At 47.0% G+C, this 17,971-nt stretch overlaps 1 protein-coding gene across 1 annotated transcript; it reads right to left on the reverse strand.

The window, feature by feature from the left end:
• Positions 1-6,605: 6,605 nt before the first annotated feature.
• Positions 6,606-10,430, reverse strand: LOC123159890 (uncharacterized). The gene is made up of 2 exons (XM_044577699.1): positions 9,730-10,430; positions 6,606-6,902 (listed from the first exon to the last, which is right to left on the reverse strand). Exons 1-2 carry the CDS (start codon positions 10,236-10,238, stop codon positions 6,899-6,901), a joined length of 513 nt encoding a protein of 170 aa, XP_044433634.1. The 5' UTR covers positions 10,239-10,430; the 3' UTR covers positions 6,606-6,898.
• Positions 10,431-17,971: the final 7,541 nt, after the last annotated feature.

The raw sequence follows: 17,971 nt of genomic DNA on the forward strand, positions 1-17,971 counted from the left end.
CCTTCGCGACAAGTCGAGCTTTATAGACTGTGACATTACCATTGGCTTCTGTTTTCTTCTTAAAGATCCATTTGTTATCAATGGCCTGCCGGCCATCGGGCAGGTCCACCAAAGTCCATACTTTGTTCTCATAGATGGATCATATCTCGTATTTCATGGCCTCAAGCCATTTTTTGGAATTCGGGCTCATCATTGCTTCTTCATAGTTTGTAGGTTCACCATTGTCTAACAACATGACTTCTAGGATGGGATTACCATACCACTCTGGTGCAGAACATGTCTTGCTTGCCCTACGAAGTTCGGCAGTAACTTGATATAAAGTTTCATGATCATCATCATTAGCTTCCTCTCTGGTTGGTGTAGGCATCACGGAAACTGCTTTCTATGATGTGCTACTCTCTAGTTCGAGAGAAGTTAAAGTTACCTCATCAAGTTCTACTTCCTCCCACTCACTTCTTTCGAGAGAAACTCCTTCTCTAGAAAGGACCCATTTTTAGCAACAAAAATCTTGCCCTCGGATCTGTGATAGAAGGTATACCCAATGGTCTCTTTAGGGTATCCTATGAAGACACATTTCTCCGCTTTGGGTACGAGCTTATCAGGCAGAAGCCTCTTGACATAAACATCAGGCTGAAGCATCCCCGAACTTTAAGGAACAAAAACTTAGGTTTCTTGCCAAACCATAATTCATATGTTGTCGTCACAATTGTTTTGTACGGTGCCCTGTTTAAAGTGAATGCAACTGTCTCTAATGCATAACCCCAAAATGATAATGACAAATCGGTAAGAGACATCACAGAATGCACCATATCCAATAAAGTATGGTTACGACGTTCGGACACACCATTACGATGTGATGTTCCGGGTGGCGTGAGTTGTGAAACAATTCCACATTGTCTTAAATGAGTGCCAAACTCGTAACTCAAATATTCACCTCCACGATCAGATCCTAGAAAATTTATTTTCTTGTTATGATGATTCTCCACTTCACTCTGAAAGTCCTTGAACTTTTCAGATGTTTCAGACTTATGTTTCATTAATTAAATATACCCATATCTACTCAAATCATCTATGAAGGTATGAAAATAGCGATATCCACCGCGTGCTTCAAAACTCATCGGACCGCATACATCAGTATGTAATTTCCAATAAGTCACTAGCCAGATCCATTGTTCCGTAAAACAGGGTCTTAGTCATCTTGCCCATGACGCATGGCTCACATGTCTCAAATGATACATAATTAATTGATTCCAAAAGTCCATCACCATGGAGCTTCTTCATGCGCTTTACACCAATATGACCTGAGCAGCAGTACCACAAGTATGTGGAACTATCATCATTAACTTTACATCTTTTGGTAGATCACTGTGATCGAGATTTAAAAAGAATAAACCATTCACAAGGGGTGCATGACCATAAAAGGTATTATCCATATAAATAGAATAACCATTATTCTCTGACTTAAATGAATAACCGACATAGGCACCAAATAACAATTATTTAGGTTTAAAACCAATCCTGAAAGTAAATGTAGAGGGAGCGTGCCGACGGTAATCACATCAACCTTGGAACCATTTCCAACGCACATCATCACCTCATCCTTAGCTAGTCTTCGTTTATTCCGCACCTCCTATTTCGAGTTACAAATATTACCAACTGAACCAGTATCAAATACTTAGGCGCTACTATGAGCACTAGTAAGGTACACATCAATAACATGTATATAACATATACTCCCTCTATTTTATTTACTCTGCATATTAGTTTTGGTCAAAGTCAAGCTTTGTAAACTTTGCCAAAGTTTATAGACAAAAATAATAACATATACAATAAAAAATCAATACCATTTGATTCCATATTGAATGTACTTTCACATGATATAGATTTGTTATGGTAAATGTTTATATTCTTTTCTATAAACTTAGTCAAACTTTACAAAGTTTGACTCAGCCAAATCTAATATGAAGAGTAAATAAAAATGGAGGGAGTACCTTTGTTGACGTTGCCATCCTTCTTATCTGCCAAGTACTTGGGGCAGTTCCGCTTCCAGTGGCCATTCCCCTTGCAATAGAAACACTCAGTCTCGGGTTTGGTCCAACTTTGGGTTTCTTCATGAGAGAGGCAACTACCTTGACATTATTCTTGAAGTTCGTTTTCTTTCCCTTGCCCTTTTTCTTGAAACTACTGGTCTTATTCACCATCAACACATGGTGCTCTTTCTTGATTTCTACCTCCGCGGTCTTAAGCATCACGAAGAGCTTAGGGATCGTTTTCTCCAACCCTTGCATATTATAGTTCATCACAAAGCCTTTGTAGCTTGGTGGCAGTGACTAAAGAACCCTGTCAATCGCTACTTCACACGAAAGATTAACTCCTAACTGATTCAAGTGGTTGAAGTACCCAGACATTTTGAGTACATGCTCGCTAACAGAGCTATTCTCTTGCATCTTACAAGCATAGAACTTGTTAGAGGTTTTATACCTCTCAACACAGGCATGAGCCTGAAATCCCAATTTCATCTCTTGGAACATCTCATGTGCTCTGTGGCGTTCAAAACGTCTTTGGGGCCCTGATTTCTAAGCTGTAAAGCATGGCACGCTGAACTATCAAGTACTCATCAGAACATGCCTGCCAGACGTTCACAACATCCACGGTCGATGCTAGAGGGGTTGGCACACCGAGCAGTGCATCAAGGACATAAGCCTTCTGTGCAGCAGTGAGGACAATCCTCAGGCTACAGAACTAGTCCGCATAATTGCTTACAATATCTTTCAACTTAGTCTTTCTCTACAAACGTATTAAAATAGAGAGCTACATCGCGAGCCACTGATCTACAACATAATTTGTAAAGATTTTAGACTATGTTCATGATAATTAGTTCAGTTAATCAAATTACTAATGAACTCCCACTTAAATCAACATCTCTCAAGTGGGCTAAGTGTTCACATGGTCCATATTAACCAACCCATGTCCGATCATCACGTGAGACGGGGTGGTCATCAACGGTGAACATCTCCATGTTGATCATATCTACTATAGGACTCGTGTTTGACATTTTGGTCCTCCGTGTTCTGAGGAGATGTCTGTATATGCTAGGCTCGTCAAGTTTAACCCAAGTACTCCACATGTGTAAAACTGGCTTACACTCGTTGTATGCGAGCGTATAGTCTATCACACCCGATCATCGCGAGGTGCATCGAAATGATGGACTTTCGCAACGGTGCATACTTAGGGAGAACACATTTTATCTTGAAATTAAGTGAATGGATCATATTATAATGCTACCATCGTCCTAAGCACAATAAGATGCATAAAAATACAAACATCACATGCAATCAAAATATGTGACATGATATCCTTCATCTTGTGCTTTGATCTCCATCTCCAAAGCACCGGCATGATCCTCAATGTCACCGCCATGACACCATGATCTCCATCATCGTGTCGTCACTTGGTTGTCTCATCAACTATTTCTTCTACAACTATTGCTAACGCATAGCGATAAAGTAAAAGCAATTGCATGGCGTTTAATGATTGACACGCATGTCAAACAATAAAATAAAGACAACCCTATGGCTCCTGCCGGTTGCCATACTCATCGACATGCAAGTGGTGAAACTATTACAAAACATGATCATCTCATACATCAACATATATCACATCACGTTTTGGCCATACCACATCACAATATGCCTTGTAGACACAAGTTAGACGTCCTCTACTTTGTTGTTGCAATTTTTACGCTGCTAGAGCAAACTATAATAACCGTTCTTATCTACACAAAACCATAATGGTGATATACAAATTTCCTTTTAACCTTCTACAAGGACCGCCCTCGTCAAATCAGATTCAACTAAAGTGGGAGAGACAGTCACCCACAAAGCCACTTTTATGCAATACAAGTTGCATGTCAAACAGTGGAATCAGTCTCATGTGCGAGGAGATGTAAGGTTGGTTTGAGCCGCTTCATCCCACAATATCTCCGAATCCAAATAAGTCAAGGGAAGTAAGCAATTTGAACTTCAATGCCCGCAACAACTTTTTGTTCTACTCGTGCATATACATATACGCGCAGACCCAGTTCTGATACCACTGATTGGGAACGAAGCATGAAAATCAAAAACAAAGTCCTACAAAACACCCAAGATCCAATCTAGGAGATGTATAGCAATGAGAGAGTAGTGGTGTCTACATACCCTTGTAGGCCCAAAGCTTTAACGATATAGAGATCAGGGTTGGAGTAGTCGTACTCGCGTCGCGATCCAATCCGATCCATGTACCGCACGTGCGGCACCTCCAGTTTAGCACACGTACGGCTCGGTGGCGTCCTCTCCTTCTTAATCTAGCAGGGAGGGAGAGGAGGTAGACGAGATCTGAACCAACACGATGGCATGGTGGTGATGGTGGCAGCGGAACTCCGGTAGGGCTTTGCCAAGCGCTGACGGAACGTGGAGGAGGAGTAACGGGAGGGAGACGGGGCAAGCACAGCAGGGTGGCTGCCCCTAGCTCCTCCCCACTATATATAGGGGTGAGGGATGTTGGGGAATGTAGCACAAATTCAAAATTTTCTATGCAACACCAAGATCAATCTATGGAGATTCTAGCAACAAGATGTTGGGGAACGTAGTAATTTCAAAAATTTCCTACGCACATGCAAGATCATGGTGATGCATAGCCATGAGAGGGGAGAGTAATGTCCACGTACCCTCGTAGACCATAAGCGGAAGCATTATGACAACGCGGTTGATGTAGTCGTACGTCTTCACGATCCGACCGATCCAAGTACCGTACGTATGGCACCTCCGAGTTCAGCACACGTACAGCTCGATGACGATCCCCGGACTCCGATCCAGCAAAGTGTCGGGGATGAGTTCTGTCAGCACGACAGCGTGGTGACGATGATGATGTTCTACCGGCGCAGGGTTTCGCCTAAACTCCGCGACGATATGACCGAGGTGGAATATGGTGGAGGGGGGCACCGCACACGGCTAAGGAACAATCACGTAGATCAACTTGTGTGTCCTAGGGTGCCCCCCTTCCCCCGTATATAAAGGAGGGAGGGGGAAGGTGCGGCCGGCCCCCTAGGGGTGCGCCTGGAGGAGTCCTACTCCCATCGGGAGTAGGACTTCCCCCTCTAGCCTTGGTGGAGAAGGAAAGGGGGGTGCCGCCCCCCCCCCCCCTTCCTTGTCCTGTTCGGACTAGGGGGGAGGGGGGCGGCCTGCCCTGGCTGGCCCTCCTCTTCTCTCTCATGGCCCACTAAGGCCCATTAACCCCCGGGAGGGTTCCGGTAACCCCCCGGTGTTCCGGTAAAATCCCGATTTCACCCGGAACCATTCTGATATCCAAATATAGGCTTCCAATATATCAATCTTTATGTCTCGACCATTTCGAGACTCCTCGTCATGTCCGTGATCACATCCGGGACTCTGAACAACCTTAGGTACATAAAAACTTATAAACTCATAATAAAACTGTCATCGTAACGTTAAGCATGCGGACCCTACGGGTTCGAGAACTATGTAGACATGACCTAGAACTATTCTCGGTCAATAACCAATAGCGGAACCTAGATGCTCATATTGGCTCCTACATATTCTGCAAAGATCTTTATCGGTTAAACCGCATAACAACATACGTTGTTCCCTTTGTCATCGGTATGTTACTTGCCCGAGATTCGATCGTCGGTATCCAATACCTAGTTGAATCTCGTTACTGTCAAGTCTCTTTACTCGTTACGTAATACATCATTCCATAACTAACTCATTAGCTACATTGCTTGCAAGGCTTATAGTGATGTGCATTACCGAGAGGGCCCAAAGATACCTCTCCGACAATCGGAGTGACAAAAACTAATCTCGAAATACGCCAACCCAACATGTACCTTTGGAGACACCTGTAGTACTCCTTTATAATCACCCAATTACGTTGTGACGTTTGGTAGCACCCAAAGTGTTCCTCCGGTAAACGGGAGTTGCATAATCTCATAGTTATAGGAACATGTATAAGTCATGAAGAAAGCAATAGCAATATACTAAACGATCAAGTGCCAGGCTAACGGAATGGGTCATGTCAATCACATCATTCTCCTAATGATGTGATCCCGTTAATCAAATGACAACACATGTCTATGGTTAGGAAACATAACCATCTTTGATTAATGAGCTAGTCAAGTACAGGCATACTAGTGACGTTATGTTTGTGTATGTATTCACACATGTATTATGTTTCCGGTTAATACAATTCTAGCATGAATAGTAAACATTTATCATGATATAAGGAAATAAATAATAACTTTATTATTGCCTCTAGGGCATATTTCCTTCAGTCTCCCACTTGCACTAGAGTCAATAATCTAGTTCACATCACCATGTGATTTAACACCAATATCACATCTGTATGGGATTAGTACCCATAGTTCACATCATCATGTGACCAACACCCAAAGGGTTTACTAGAGTCAACAATCTAGTTCACATTGCTATGTGATTAACACCCAAAGAGTACTAAGGTATTGTGACGCCCTTGATTCAATCGTACACTAATCATACACGCAAATGTGTACGATCAAGATCAAGGACTCACGGGAAGATATCACAACACAACTCTAGACACAAGTTAAAATAATACAAGCTTTATATTACAAGCCAGGGCCCTCGAGGGCTCGAATACATAAGCTCGAATACACAAGAGTCAGCGGAAGCAACAATATCTGTGTATAGACATGAGTTAAACAAGTTTGCCTTAAGAAGGCTAGCACAAAAGCAACCTTGATCGAAAAGGCAAGGCCTCCTGCCTGGGAGCCTCCTAACTACTCCTGGTCGTCGTGGTCTTCATGAGGTAGTAGGCGCCCTCGTGGTAGTAGCAGTCGTCAAAGGTGGCATCTGGCTCCTGGACTCCGTCATCTGGTTGCGTCATCCGAGAAGAATGGAAAAGGGGAAAAAGAGAGAGCAAAGCAACCGTGAGTACTCATCCAAAGTACTCGCAAGCAAGGATCTACACTACAGATGCAACATTATCAAAGGAAGGCTGTATATGTGGACTGGACTGCAGAAATGCCAGAATAGAGAGAAGGCCTAGTCCTATCGAAGACTAGCATCTTCTGGAAACCATCATCTTGCAGCAAACAGGAGGGAGTAGAGTAGCATAAAGTAAAGTAGTAGTAGTGTTATCAACCTCGGCCAGAGATCCTTTCTCGACTCCCTGCAAGAAAGAAATCCCAGAGCCGTACTATCCAATTATCATCACAATCCAATTCTCATCATCATCCAATTCTCATCACAAGTATCCAGTTCTAGTTGTATCGATCGGGATACAACTCCAAGTGTCCGTTACCGTAGGACAGGTTATCGATAGATGTTTTCTTCCCTACAGGGGTGCACCAACTTACCCACCACGCTTGATTAACTCCGGCCGGACACACTTTCCTGGTTCATGCCCGGCCTCGGCCAAACAATACGCCGCAACCCGACCTAGGCTTAATAGAGAGGCCAGCACGCCGGACTAAACCTATGCCCCCAGGGGTCATGGGCCATCTCCCCGGGAACTCCTGCACGTTGCGAACGCGGCCGGTGAGCAGACCTAGCTACCTCCTTAAAACGGTAGGTGCTTACCAGTCCAACCCGGCGCGCGCCGCTCAGTCGCTGACGTCTATTAAGCTTCGGGTGATGCATACGACGCAGAACGCCCATACTATGCCCACGTGATGGTTAGTGCTATCAGGCCAGAGGCCCCTCGGATCAAATATCCAAATCGTAGTGGATTAGGAACGCGCGGTAACAAGCAGAGACTCACGAAAGATGTGACCCCGTTGCCCCGTCTCGAGGACTTGCGGCAAGGGCTAAGATTGCCCGGCCATGCCTCGTAATTATCTCTCGGGCACCTTCCAGGTCAACCCGACTCCACATCACTCGCAATTATGCCCGCGCGGGTACCCCTCAGGGTCAACCCGTCTTTAGTAACATGGTTCAGTGTAACATAGTAACCATAGTAACCGTGTGTCCAAACATCAAGGGGAAAACCCGAGGAATCACCCCCGGTGAATTTCACTCGATGTAATCATCAAGGTGAACGTAAGAGGAATCACCCCTGAGGTTCACACTTGAGGGGTTGCACGACAGAGTCATATCGGAAGTGGTTAAGGCGGAATCACCCTCGATGACCACGACCGAATAGCTACACTATAGGGTTAACATCAGAAGTGTTGTAGAGGTCTCACCCTCGGCACTCGATAGTAACCCAGCAGTGTCGAGCAACTAAGGGGAGAGTGATGTGCGATGGCGGGGCCTGGTCTTCGATCCCGTTGATCGTGTCTTCTATGATGAAGCAGGGGCAACAAGGATAATGTGGGGGTCACTGATGGATCACTAACCAACCTATACTAAGCAGTTTAGGATAAGCAGGTAAGTAACAATAAGCAGGTTACAAAAGTAGGCTATGCATCAGAATAAGAGCAAACAATAACAGTAGCAAAATCTAATGCAAGCATGAGAGAATGGAATGGGCGATATCGGGATGATCAAAGGGGGGCTTGCCTGGTTGCTCTGGCAAGGAGGGGTCATCGTCGACATAGTCGATCACAGGGGCAGCATCGGTCTCGAGGTCTACCGGAAAGGAGTAACGGAGGGGGAACACCATAAATAACAGAGCAATCAAAGTAACACAACATATAACAAGGCAATACGCGGGGTTAGGGGTGACCTAACGCAGTACTAGCCTATACTGGCGAAGGGGGAAACATCCAAGAAAGTATCCCCGGTGTTTCGCGTTTTCGGACGGATGAACCGAAGAGGAAAAGTTGCGTGTTTGATATGCTAGGGGTGTGTGGCGGAAGAACGGACTGTGTATCCGAATTCGTCTCGTCGTTCTGAGCAACTTTCATGTACAAAGTTTTTCCAACCGAGTTACGGATTATTTTATATGATTTCTAAGGTTTCAAATATTTTCTAGTAATTACTGGATTTAATTTAATTCGAAAAAAATAACTATAAATACTTTTGTCACCTAGTGTTACTCTAGCCTATGAGTATGCCAGTGGGGCCAGTGGGGTGGGTTGACCTAGTCAAAGATTGAATAGCCAAAGGATGAATAGTTTAGGCGGGTCCCATATGTCATTGTCTATGGTTAAAGTAGACTTTAATTACATTAGATTAACTAATAGGGGGGTACTGTCATTGGCTGGCAGTTAACCTAGCAATCATTAACCTAAATCTAGATTAGCCTAAACTAATTGATCCTGGCCGGTCACACACACAGAACACACCACGCAACACACTCGGCCATGGCCTTGGCCATGGCCAGCCAATAGTAGCAGTAAAGAAGCGCAACAGCAGCGTTGAGGCGAAGCAGCGGCATCAGTGAGCAAGGCAACAACAGTAGGGAGCAGTACCAGCGAGCAGCATAGAGCAAAGTAGCACGGCAGGAGCAGCGTTGGCATCAGGCAGAGCATGCAGCAGCGACGACAACGTCAAGCGGTCAGCACCAACAGCAGAGCAACAACGTGCGGCCAGGGGACGGCCGGCGCGTGGCCGGACGCGGCCAGCGGGAGTACGGGGCGTCGTGGCGTGGGTGGCTTTGGGTGTGCGTGGGCTGCAGCAGCAGTAGCAGGCCGCACCAGTAGCAGCAGTGGCGGCTCGCAGGCACGGCCAAGCTCGGGCAGGCTCCTGTAAGGAAGGAGGCGGCGACTACAGCGGCAGTCCGAGGCGGGGAGAAGGGGAACGGGCGGCGGCTCACCCCAGGGAAGCCGTGGACGAGCTCGGCGAGGCCGGGAGGCGCCGGTGGTGCAGATCGACGGCGATGGCCGCAGCGGCCGTAGTCGAGGAAGACGGACGATTCGGTCGAGGTGGGTGCTCCGAGCTCGAGTGGATCCGCGTAGGGGAAGCAGGGGAGGCAGGTGGAGCTCCTGGCGCAAGCTCGGACGAAAGGGACGACGCTGGCCACGGAGACGATGAGGCGATGACGGCGGCGGTGCCGAAGGTGGAAGACGACGAGGATCCGGGGAAGCAACGCCTCCCAGCTCGCACTGCTGGCTGTAGTAGACGCAGGAGATGCCGATGATGCTCCTGGATGTCTTCGCTTGGCTCGGGGAGGTCGTCGGCCATGGTCACGGCGAGGCGGCAGCAGCGGCCGCGTCGGGTGGGCGCAGGGGAGAAAGGGATCTGGGGAGAGGGAGAGTGGAGGACGGAGTGGGGAGCGAGGTGGCAAGTGGGGGAGGGGACCGAGGCGCCGCAGGGGGGCGGCATCCTTATCGCCTCCGCGGTGACGCCGACGAGCTGGTCCGGCAGGGACTGCTCGGTCGCAGGCGCCCGGTCGCGTGAGCAGTGGCGAAGAAAGGCGACCGAGGGAGTGCAGGGTTGGGCCGGCCTGGCTGGCCCGAGGCTCAGCGGGGCTGGGAGGTGGTCTAGGCCTGGGGGCTTCCCCTTTTCTTTACCTTTTCTTTTGTAATATATTTTTTTATAAAATAAACAGCTAGCCCCTGTTTTATTATTTTTAGAGCATTTAAACACATTATAAAAATATGATTTCGACATGAAAAATATCCGGGGACTATTTGCCACACCTCGAACATTTTAGTTTCATGTTTGATAAAATTTGAATTTTGACTTTAAACTTGGTTTTGAATTTGAGTTTGAAATAAGATTTGGATCAAGCGAGGATTAGTAACAATAATGTAATGACGTAGCACCATTAGCAGGGTTTACTGTAGCATGACACCGGGGGTGTTACAAATCTCCTCCACTACAAGAAATCTCGTCCCGAGATTTAAGTGGTGAAGTAAAGAGTAACTTCGGGAGAACTGACCCTTATAAGGTTAATTATCTAGTGAGCAATTCAGGGAATGAGGCGGAAGTATCTCTCGAGTTGAAACTGAATAAAACATCAAGAGCAAGGTATGAAGGTACCATGAGAAGTTTTAACGGGCATGCCATCATTCGATTGCTAACCAAAAGGTGAAAGGGGTTCAGAGCAACAACAATAGAAATTATTGCGTCTGATACTAGAATAGATCACTAGGAAGGTGGCTCATGAATTACATAAGAAGGCAAGTGAAAAAGGATACTTCAGAATCAAGGATGTACAGGAGTCAGGTTTTGATCCTGTGGAACTGTGGGTTATGGGCCCACCATGTGGGATCAAAGAAGGAAGGGGCTAACATTTTGCACGGTCATGATAGCAAGGCAGGTCGGAGGATAACCTGTCAGTTATGTTGATAACAATGTAGGTACCAAGGGCGAGGGACGAAGAGAACTATTTTCCTGTTCGTTGAACGAGGTGGACCAATAGGCAAAGTTCTCGTCCATCGGTGGCTACCGGAATGTTATCAACAATAGTAACAAGGTCTTGCTGACAGAGTCGCACACCGAGGTGTTTACCTAAGTAGAGAATTAACTCTGCTCCGATAAGTTAGATTACGAGAATAGTTAAACAAACCAATGGAAAGGAAAATATGATTATTAGTTTAACCAGACCAATTGAAAGGAAAAGGGTGCTTATACAAAAGTATTAGAGTATATGCTTCCCAAGAACAAACAGAGCAAGATATACATGACAGGACATCAAGTACTTATCCATTTAGTTAATGGGGCAATGAGAATCATGATATTACCCATACAACGGTGTTTGGATAATAGATCAAGAAACATTCGACAATGTGCTTCCAATGTTCTTGTTGATACTCAGAATACCTCAATCATGCTTTGAGGTAGCATTAACATGGTGTTCCAAGTAGTGGTTTGAGTTGAAGATCACAATAAATACTCAAGGAACAGTTTGAGTTGAAGATCACAAGAAATGCTCAAGGAACAATTGCAGGAATAGCAAGGAGTCCAAGGTATAATCAAGACATGATCAAATATGTGTTGGAAAGAAGACAAGGGGTTGTCGATGACAACTCAAATCATCGAAGGTCAAGGATGGTAATTCTTATCCGAATTCGATTGATATGCTGGAAGGGCTCAGAATGTTGACGAGCACGACACAATTGTGGAGAGATTTCAGGAAGATGTAATAGATCGGTGATGACATCAAGTCAAAGGAATGATCAAGTGAAAAGTTATTGGAACCATGGGTACGACACAAACTCGAAAGCAAGCTTGCTGTTCAGGGCGAAAAGATAAGATGAGGATGATCGACGTAAGCTTCGCTCATTGTCGAAAGTTGTGCTCCGGGAATAAGGACCAGGTAGCACAGTTAAAATTTAGCACGATAATGACATAGCCGGCCAGGCTAGGAATGACTAGAAGGATTATTAAACTCGTAAGCAATGAAAATTACTTAGAGTTATAGAATCGGAGTGCGGAATCGATTCAACCGATTCACTTACCGGTGTCCTCGAGTGATTAATAACTCAGATCCCGGGGGAAATCTGAAATCGGTGAGAAGCAATACTAGATGAAGACTCATAGGAAGCAACACGGTTCTTTGATATTCTTGAGATACCGGAGGGTAATACTTGAAGGAAGATCAAAATAGAGGTTGTGGAGTTGCATTGATCTGCAGAAGACAAGTGCGTGAACTTGTCCGAGAAATGGAATCGAAGGGGAACAATCATGGTCAGAACCACGGTTGCAAAGGGCCAAGCATAGATACCAGATGAACTTATAACAAGGGGATTATTATTATCACAAGAAGCTTCCATGATAAGTGCCACATCGAGTCCATGGGCATGAACCAAAGTTTAAGGTCGACTCCCACTTCTTCAATGCATAACCTTTCATTCACTCCTCATTTTTTGAAGAAATTGTAGTGCAGAGGATTTATCTGCCGAAGTACCAGAAGAGTAAGACTCGGGAGAACTCTCGGGTTCACACAGATTATGGAAGGCATAAGTTCAATCCATCGGGGCATTTTTACGAATCTATACAACAAAAAACCAAGCAAAAGATACGAGTTCAAAAGTAGAGTATCGGAGTCAAAGCAGATGATACAATTTACCGAAGGTATTATGTATCAGGGAAAAACTCACAAGACTTTGGATGTGAAGGACATTGTCGGATAACAACCCAGCAATGGATCTGGCAATTCACGACAGAGTTGATGTGAGTATCGGTAATCAATCAGATGAAGAAGGGGATGTAAAGGCATCGTCTTATAGAAACGTCTGAATGATTCGATGCTTGGGTACAAAGGAATTATGTTTTCAAGACGAAGGATCAGAAGCAGAGGCTCTGATCAAAATATGAGTAAGTTGAATAGACTTAGAGGTGTACCCGATCAAATCTAGATTGGGCAAGAACCAGCTCATATCTCGAAGGATGTCTGAGCCAGAAAGAAAATTTCCAAGGATTGATTGATGATTGCGAGTATTCGCACACACGCTGAATCCATAGGAACAAAATGACAATCACAAAGAATTTTAAAGAATATTGCTAGACATATGGAATTAATCCTAATGCAGGCAAGAAAGGAGAATCAAGAGCAATAGGTTGCAAAGGATTTTGAAAGATCAGATAGCCTTTTCAGGTATTAGGAAAGCAAATGAACAACTAGGGATGAACGAACCCCGGTTAAGTGAATTATCCGCAGTCCAAAAAGAAGCTGCAAAGCACAAGGCCACAAAGGATTCTCGGAACAACGGAGAGTACTAGTGGTATCTCGTAATAACAGGAGCAACTAGGGATAAAGGTACAAGCAGCAAGGATGTTATTCAGGGGGATTATCAGTGGTCAAGAACTGCAAGGCAGTTGGCACAGGGTCTCGAGAAACATCGAGGAGTATCCGCAGAATCTTCTCGCGAAGCAAGCAATCATCGATAATGTTGGGGTTCTCCGGGAGGAAGTGGGTACGAGAACCTAATGTCAGAGTTAGTAAAATGTTTAACCCGAATAGATGAGAGATCAGAGTCCCAGAGTATAGACGAGGAATAAAAGATCCTAATACCACCCAATGGCGAAGTGGGCCCGTAAGACACACAATCAATGTTAGTAAAAGTTTTTCAGTGACTAGACTCAACTTCGGCCAAGGAGTTAGAAAGGGGGCTACCTACAGGCAGTCGGCTCTGATCCCAACTTGTGACGCCCTCGATTCAATCGTACACTAATCATACACGCAAATGTGTACGATCAAGATCAAGGACTCACGGGAAGATATCACAACACAACTCTAGACACAAGTTAAAATAATACAAGCTTTATATTACAAGCCAGGGGCCTCGAGGGCTCGAATACATAAGCTCAAATACACAAGAGTCAGCGGAAGCAACAATATCTGAGTACAGACATGAGTTAAACAAGTTTGCCTTAAGAAGGCTAGCACAAAAGCAACCTTGATCGAAAAGGCAAGGCCTCCTGCCTGGGAGCCTCCTAACTACTCATGGTCGTCGCGATCTTCATGAGGTAGTAGGCGCCCTCGTGGTAGTAGCAGTCGTCAAAGGTGGCATCTGGCTCCTGGACTCCGTCATCTGGTTGCGTCATCCGAGAAGAATGGAAAAGGGGAAAAAGAGGGAGCAAAGCAACCGTGAGTACTCATCCAAAGTACTCGCAAGCAAGGATCTACACTACAGATGCAACATTATCAAAGGAAGGCTGTATATGTGGACTGGACTGCAGAAATGCTAGAATAGAGAGAAGGCCTAGTCCTATCAAAGACTAGCATCTTCTGGAAACCATCATCTTGCAGCAAACAGGAGGGAGTAGAGTAGCATAAAGTAAAGTAGTAGTAGTGTTATCAACCTCGGCCAGAGATCCTTTCTCGACTCCCTGCGAGAAAGAAATCCCAGAGCCGTACTATCCAATTATCATCACAATCCAATTCTCATCATCATCCAATTCTCATCACAAGTATCCAGTTCTAGTTGTATCGATCGGGATACAACTCCAAGTGTCCGTTACCGTAGGACAGGTTATCGATAGATGTTTTCTTCCCTACAGGGGTGCACCAACTTACCCACCACGCTTGATTAACTCCGGCCGGACACACTTTCCTGGTTCATGCCCGGCCTCGGCCAAACAATACGCCGCAACCCGACCTAGGCTTAATAGAGAGGCCAGCACGCCGGACTAAACCTATGCCCCCAGGGGTCATGGGCCATCTCCCCGGGAACTCCTGCACGTTGCGAACGCGGCCGGTGAGCAGACCTAGCTACCTCCTTAAAAAGGTAGGTGCTTACCAGTCCAACCCGGCGCGCGCCGCTCAGTCGCTGACGTCTATTAAGCTTCGGGTGATGCATACGACGCAGAACGCCCATACTATGCCCACGTGATGGTTAGTGCTATCAGGCCAGAGGCCCCTCGGATCAAATATCCAAATCGTAGTGATTAGGAACGCGCGGTAACAAGCAGAGACTCACGAAAGATGTGACCCCGTTGCCCCGTCTCGAGGACTTGCGGCAAGGGCTAAGATTGCCCGGCCATGCCTCGTAATTATCTCTCGGGCACCTTCCAGGTCAACCCGACTCCACATCACTCGCAATTATGCTCGCGCGGGTACCCCTCAGGGTCAACCCGTCTTTAGTAACATGGTTCAGTGTAACATAGTAACCATAGTAACCGTGTGTCCAAACATCAAGGGGAAAACCCGAGGAATCACCCCCGGTGAATTTCACTCGATGTAATCATCAAGGTGAACGTAAGAGGAATCACCCCTGAGGTTCACACTTGAGGGGTTGCACGACAGAGTCATATCGGAAGTGGTTAAGGCGGAATCACCCTCGATGACCACGACCGAATAGCTACACTATAGGGTTAACATCAGAAGTGTTGTAGAGGTCTCACCCTCGGCACTCGATAGTAACCCAGCAGTGTCGAGCAACTAAGGGGAGAGTGATGTGCGGTGGCGGGGCCTGGTCTTCGATCCCGTTGATCGGGTCTTCTATGATGAAGCAGGGGCAACAAGGATAATGTGGGGGTCACTGATGGATCACTAACCAACCTATACTAAGCAGTTTAGGATAAGCAGGTAAGTAACAATAAGTAGGTTACAAAAGTAGGCTATGCATTAGAATAAGAGCAAACAATAACAGTAGCAAAATCTAATGCAAGCATGAGAGAATGGAATGGGCGATATCGGGATGATCAAAGGGGGGGCTTGCCTGGTTGCTCTGGCAAGGAGGGGTCATCGTCGACATAGTCGATCACAGGGGCAGCATCGGTCTCGAGGTCTACCGGAAAGGAGTAACGGAGGGGGAACACCATAAATAACAGAGCAATCAAAGTAACACAACATATAACAAGGCAATACGCGGGGTTAGGGGTGACCTAACGCAGTACTAGCCTATACTGGCGAAGGGGGAAACATCCAAGAAAGTATCCCCGGTGTTTCGCGTTTTCGGACGGATGAACCGAAGGGGAAAAGTTGCGTGTTTGATATGCTAGGGGTGTGTGGCGGAAGAACGGACTATGTATCCGAATTCGTCTCGTCGTTCTGAGCAACTTTCATGTACAAAGTTTTTCCAACCGAGTTACGGATTATTTTATATGATTTCTAAGGTTTCAAATATTTTCTAGTAATTACTGGATTTAATTTAATTCGAAAAAAATAACTATAAATACTTTTGTCACCTAGTGTTACTCTAGCCTATGAGTATGCCAGTGGGGCCAGTGGGGTGGGTTGACCTAGTCAAAGATTGAATAGCCAAAGGATGAATAGTTTAGGCGGGTCCCATATGTCATTGTCTATGGTTAAAGTAGACTTTAATTACATTAGATTAACTAATAGGGGGGGTACTGTCATTGGCTGGCAGTTAACCTAGCAATCATTAACCTAAATCTAGATTAGCCTAAACTAATTGATCCTGGCCGGTCACACACACAGAACACACCACGCAACACACTCGGCCATGGCCTTGGCCATGGCCAGCCAATAGTAGCAGTAAAGAAGCGCAACAGCAGCGTTGAGGCGAAGCAGCGGCATCAGTGAGCAAGGCAACAACAGTAGGGAGCAGTACCAGCGAGCAGCATAGAGCAAAGTAGCACGGCAGGAGCAGCGTTGGCATCAGGCAGAGCATGCAGCAGCGCAGCACCAACAGCAGAGCAACAACGTGCGGCCAAGGGACGGCCGGCGCATGGCCGGATGCGGCCAGCGGGAGTACGGGGCGTCGTGGCGTGGGTGGCTTTGGGTGTGCGTGGGCTGCAGCAGCAGTAGCAGGCCGCACCAGTAGCAGCAGTGGCGGCTCGCAGGCACGGCCAAGCTCGGGCGGGCTCATGTAAGGAAGGAGGCGGCGACTACAGCGGTAGTCCGAGGCAAGGAGAAGGGGAACGGGCGGCGGCTCACCCCGGGGAAGCCGTGGACGAGCTCGGCGAGGCCGGGAGGCGCCGGTGGTGCAGATCGACGGCGATGGCCGCAGCGGCCGTAGTCGAGGAAGACGGACGATTCGGTCGAGGTGGGTGCTCCGAGCTCGAGTGGATCCGCGTAGGGGAAGCAGGGGAGGCAGGTGGAGCTCCTGGCGCAAGCTCGGACAAAAGGGACGAAGCTGGCCGCGGAGACGATGAGGCGGTGACGGCGGTAGTGCCGAAGGTGGAAGACGACGAGGATCCGGGGAAGCAACGCCTCCCAGCTCGCACTGCTGGCTGTAGTAGACACAGGAGATGCCGACGATGCTCCTCGACATCTTCGCTTGGCTCAGGGAGGTTGTCGGCCATGGTCACGGCGAGGCGGCAGCAGCGGCCGCGTCGGGTGGGCGCAGGGGAGAAAGGGATCTGGGGAGAGGGAGAGTGGAGGACGGAGTGGGGAGCGAGGGGGCAAGTGGGGGAGGGGACCGAGGCGCCGCAGGGGGGCGGCATCCTTATCGCCTCCGCGGTGACGCCGACGAGCTGGTCCGGCAGGGACTGCTCGGTCGCAGGCGCCCGGTCGCGTGAGCAGTGGCAAAGAAAGGCGACCGAGGGAGTGCAGGGTTGGGCCGGCCTGGCTGGCCCGAGGCTCAGCGGGGCTGGGAGGTGGTCTAGGCCTGGGGGCTTCCCCTTTTCTTTACCTTTTCTTTTGTAATATACTTTTTTTATAAAATAAACAGCTAGCCCCTGTTTTATTATTTTTAGAGCAT

Source organism: Triticum aestivum, chromosome 7B, assembly GCF_018294505.1.
Source record: "Triticum aestivum cultivar Chinese Spring chromosome 7B, IWGSC CS RefSeq v2.1, whole genome shotgun sequence".
In the NCBI taxonomy this organism is placed as follows: domain Eukaryota; kingdom Viridiplantae; phylum Streptophyta; class Magnoliopsida; order Poales; family Poaceae; genus Triticum; species Triticum aestivum.

Coding starts and splice junctions, on each gene's coding strand:
- LOC123159890 (XM_044577699.1), bottom strand. CDS start 10,238: ATGCCGCCCCCCTGCGGCGCCTCGGTCCCCTCCCCCACTTGCCACCTC.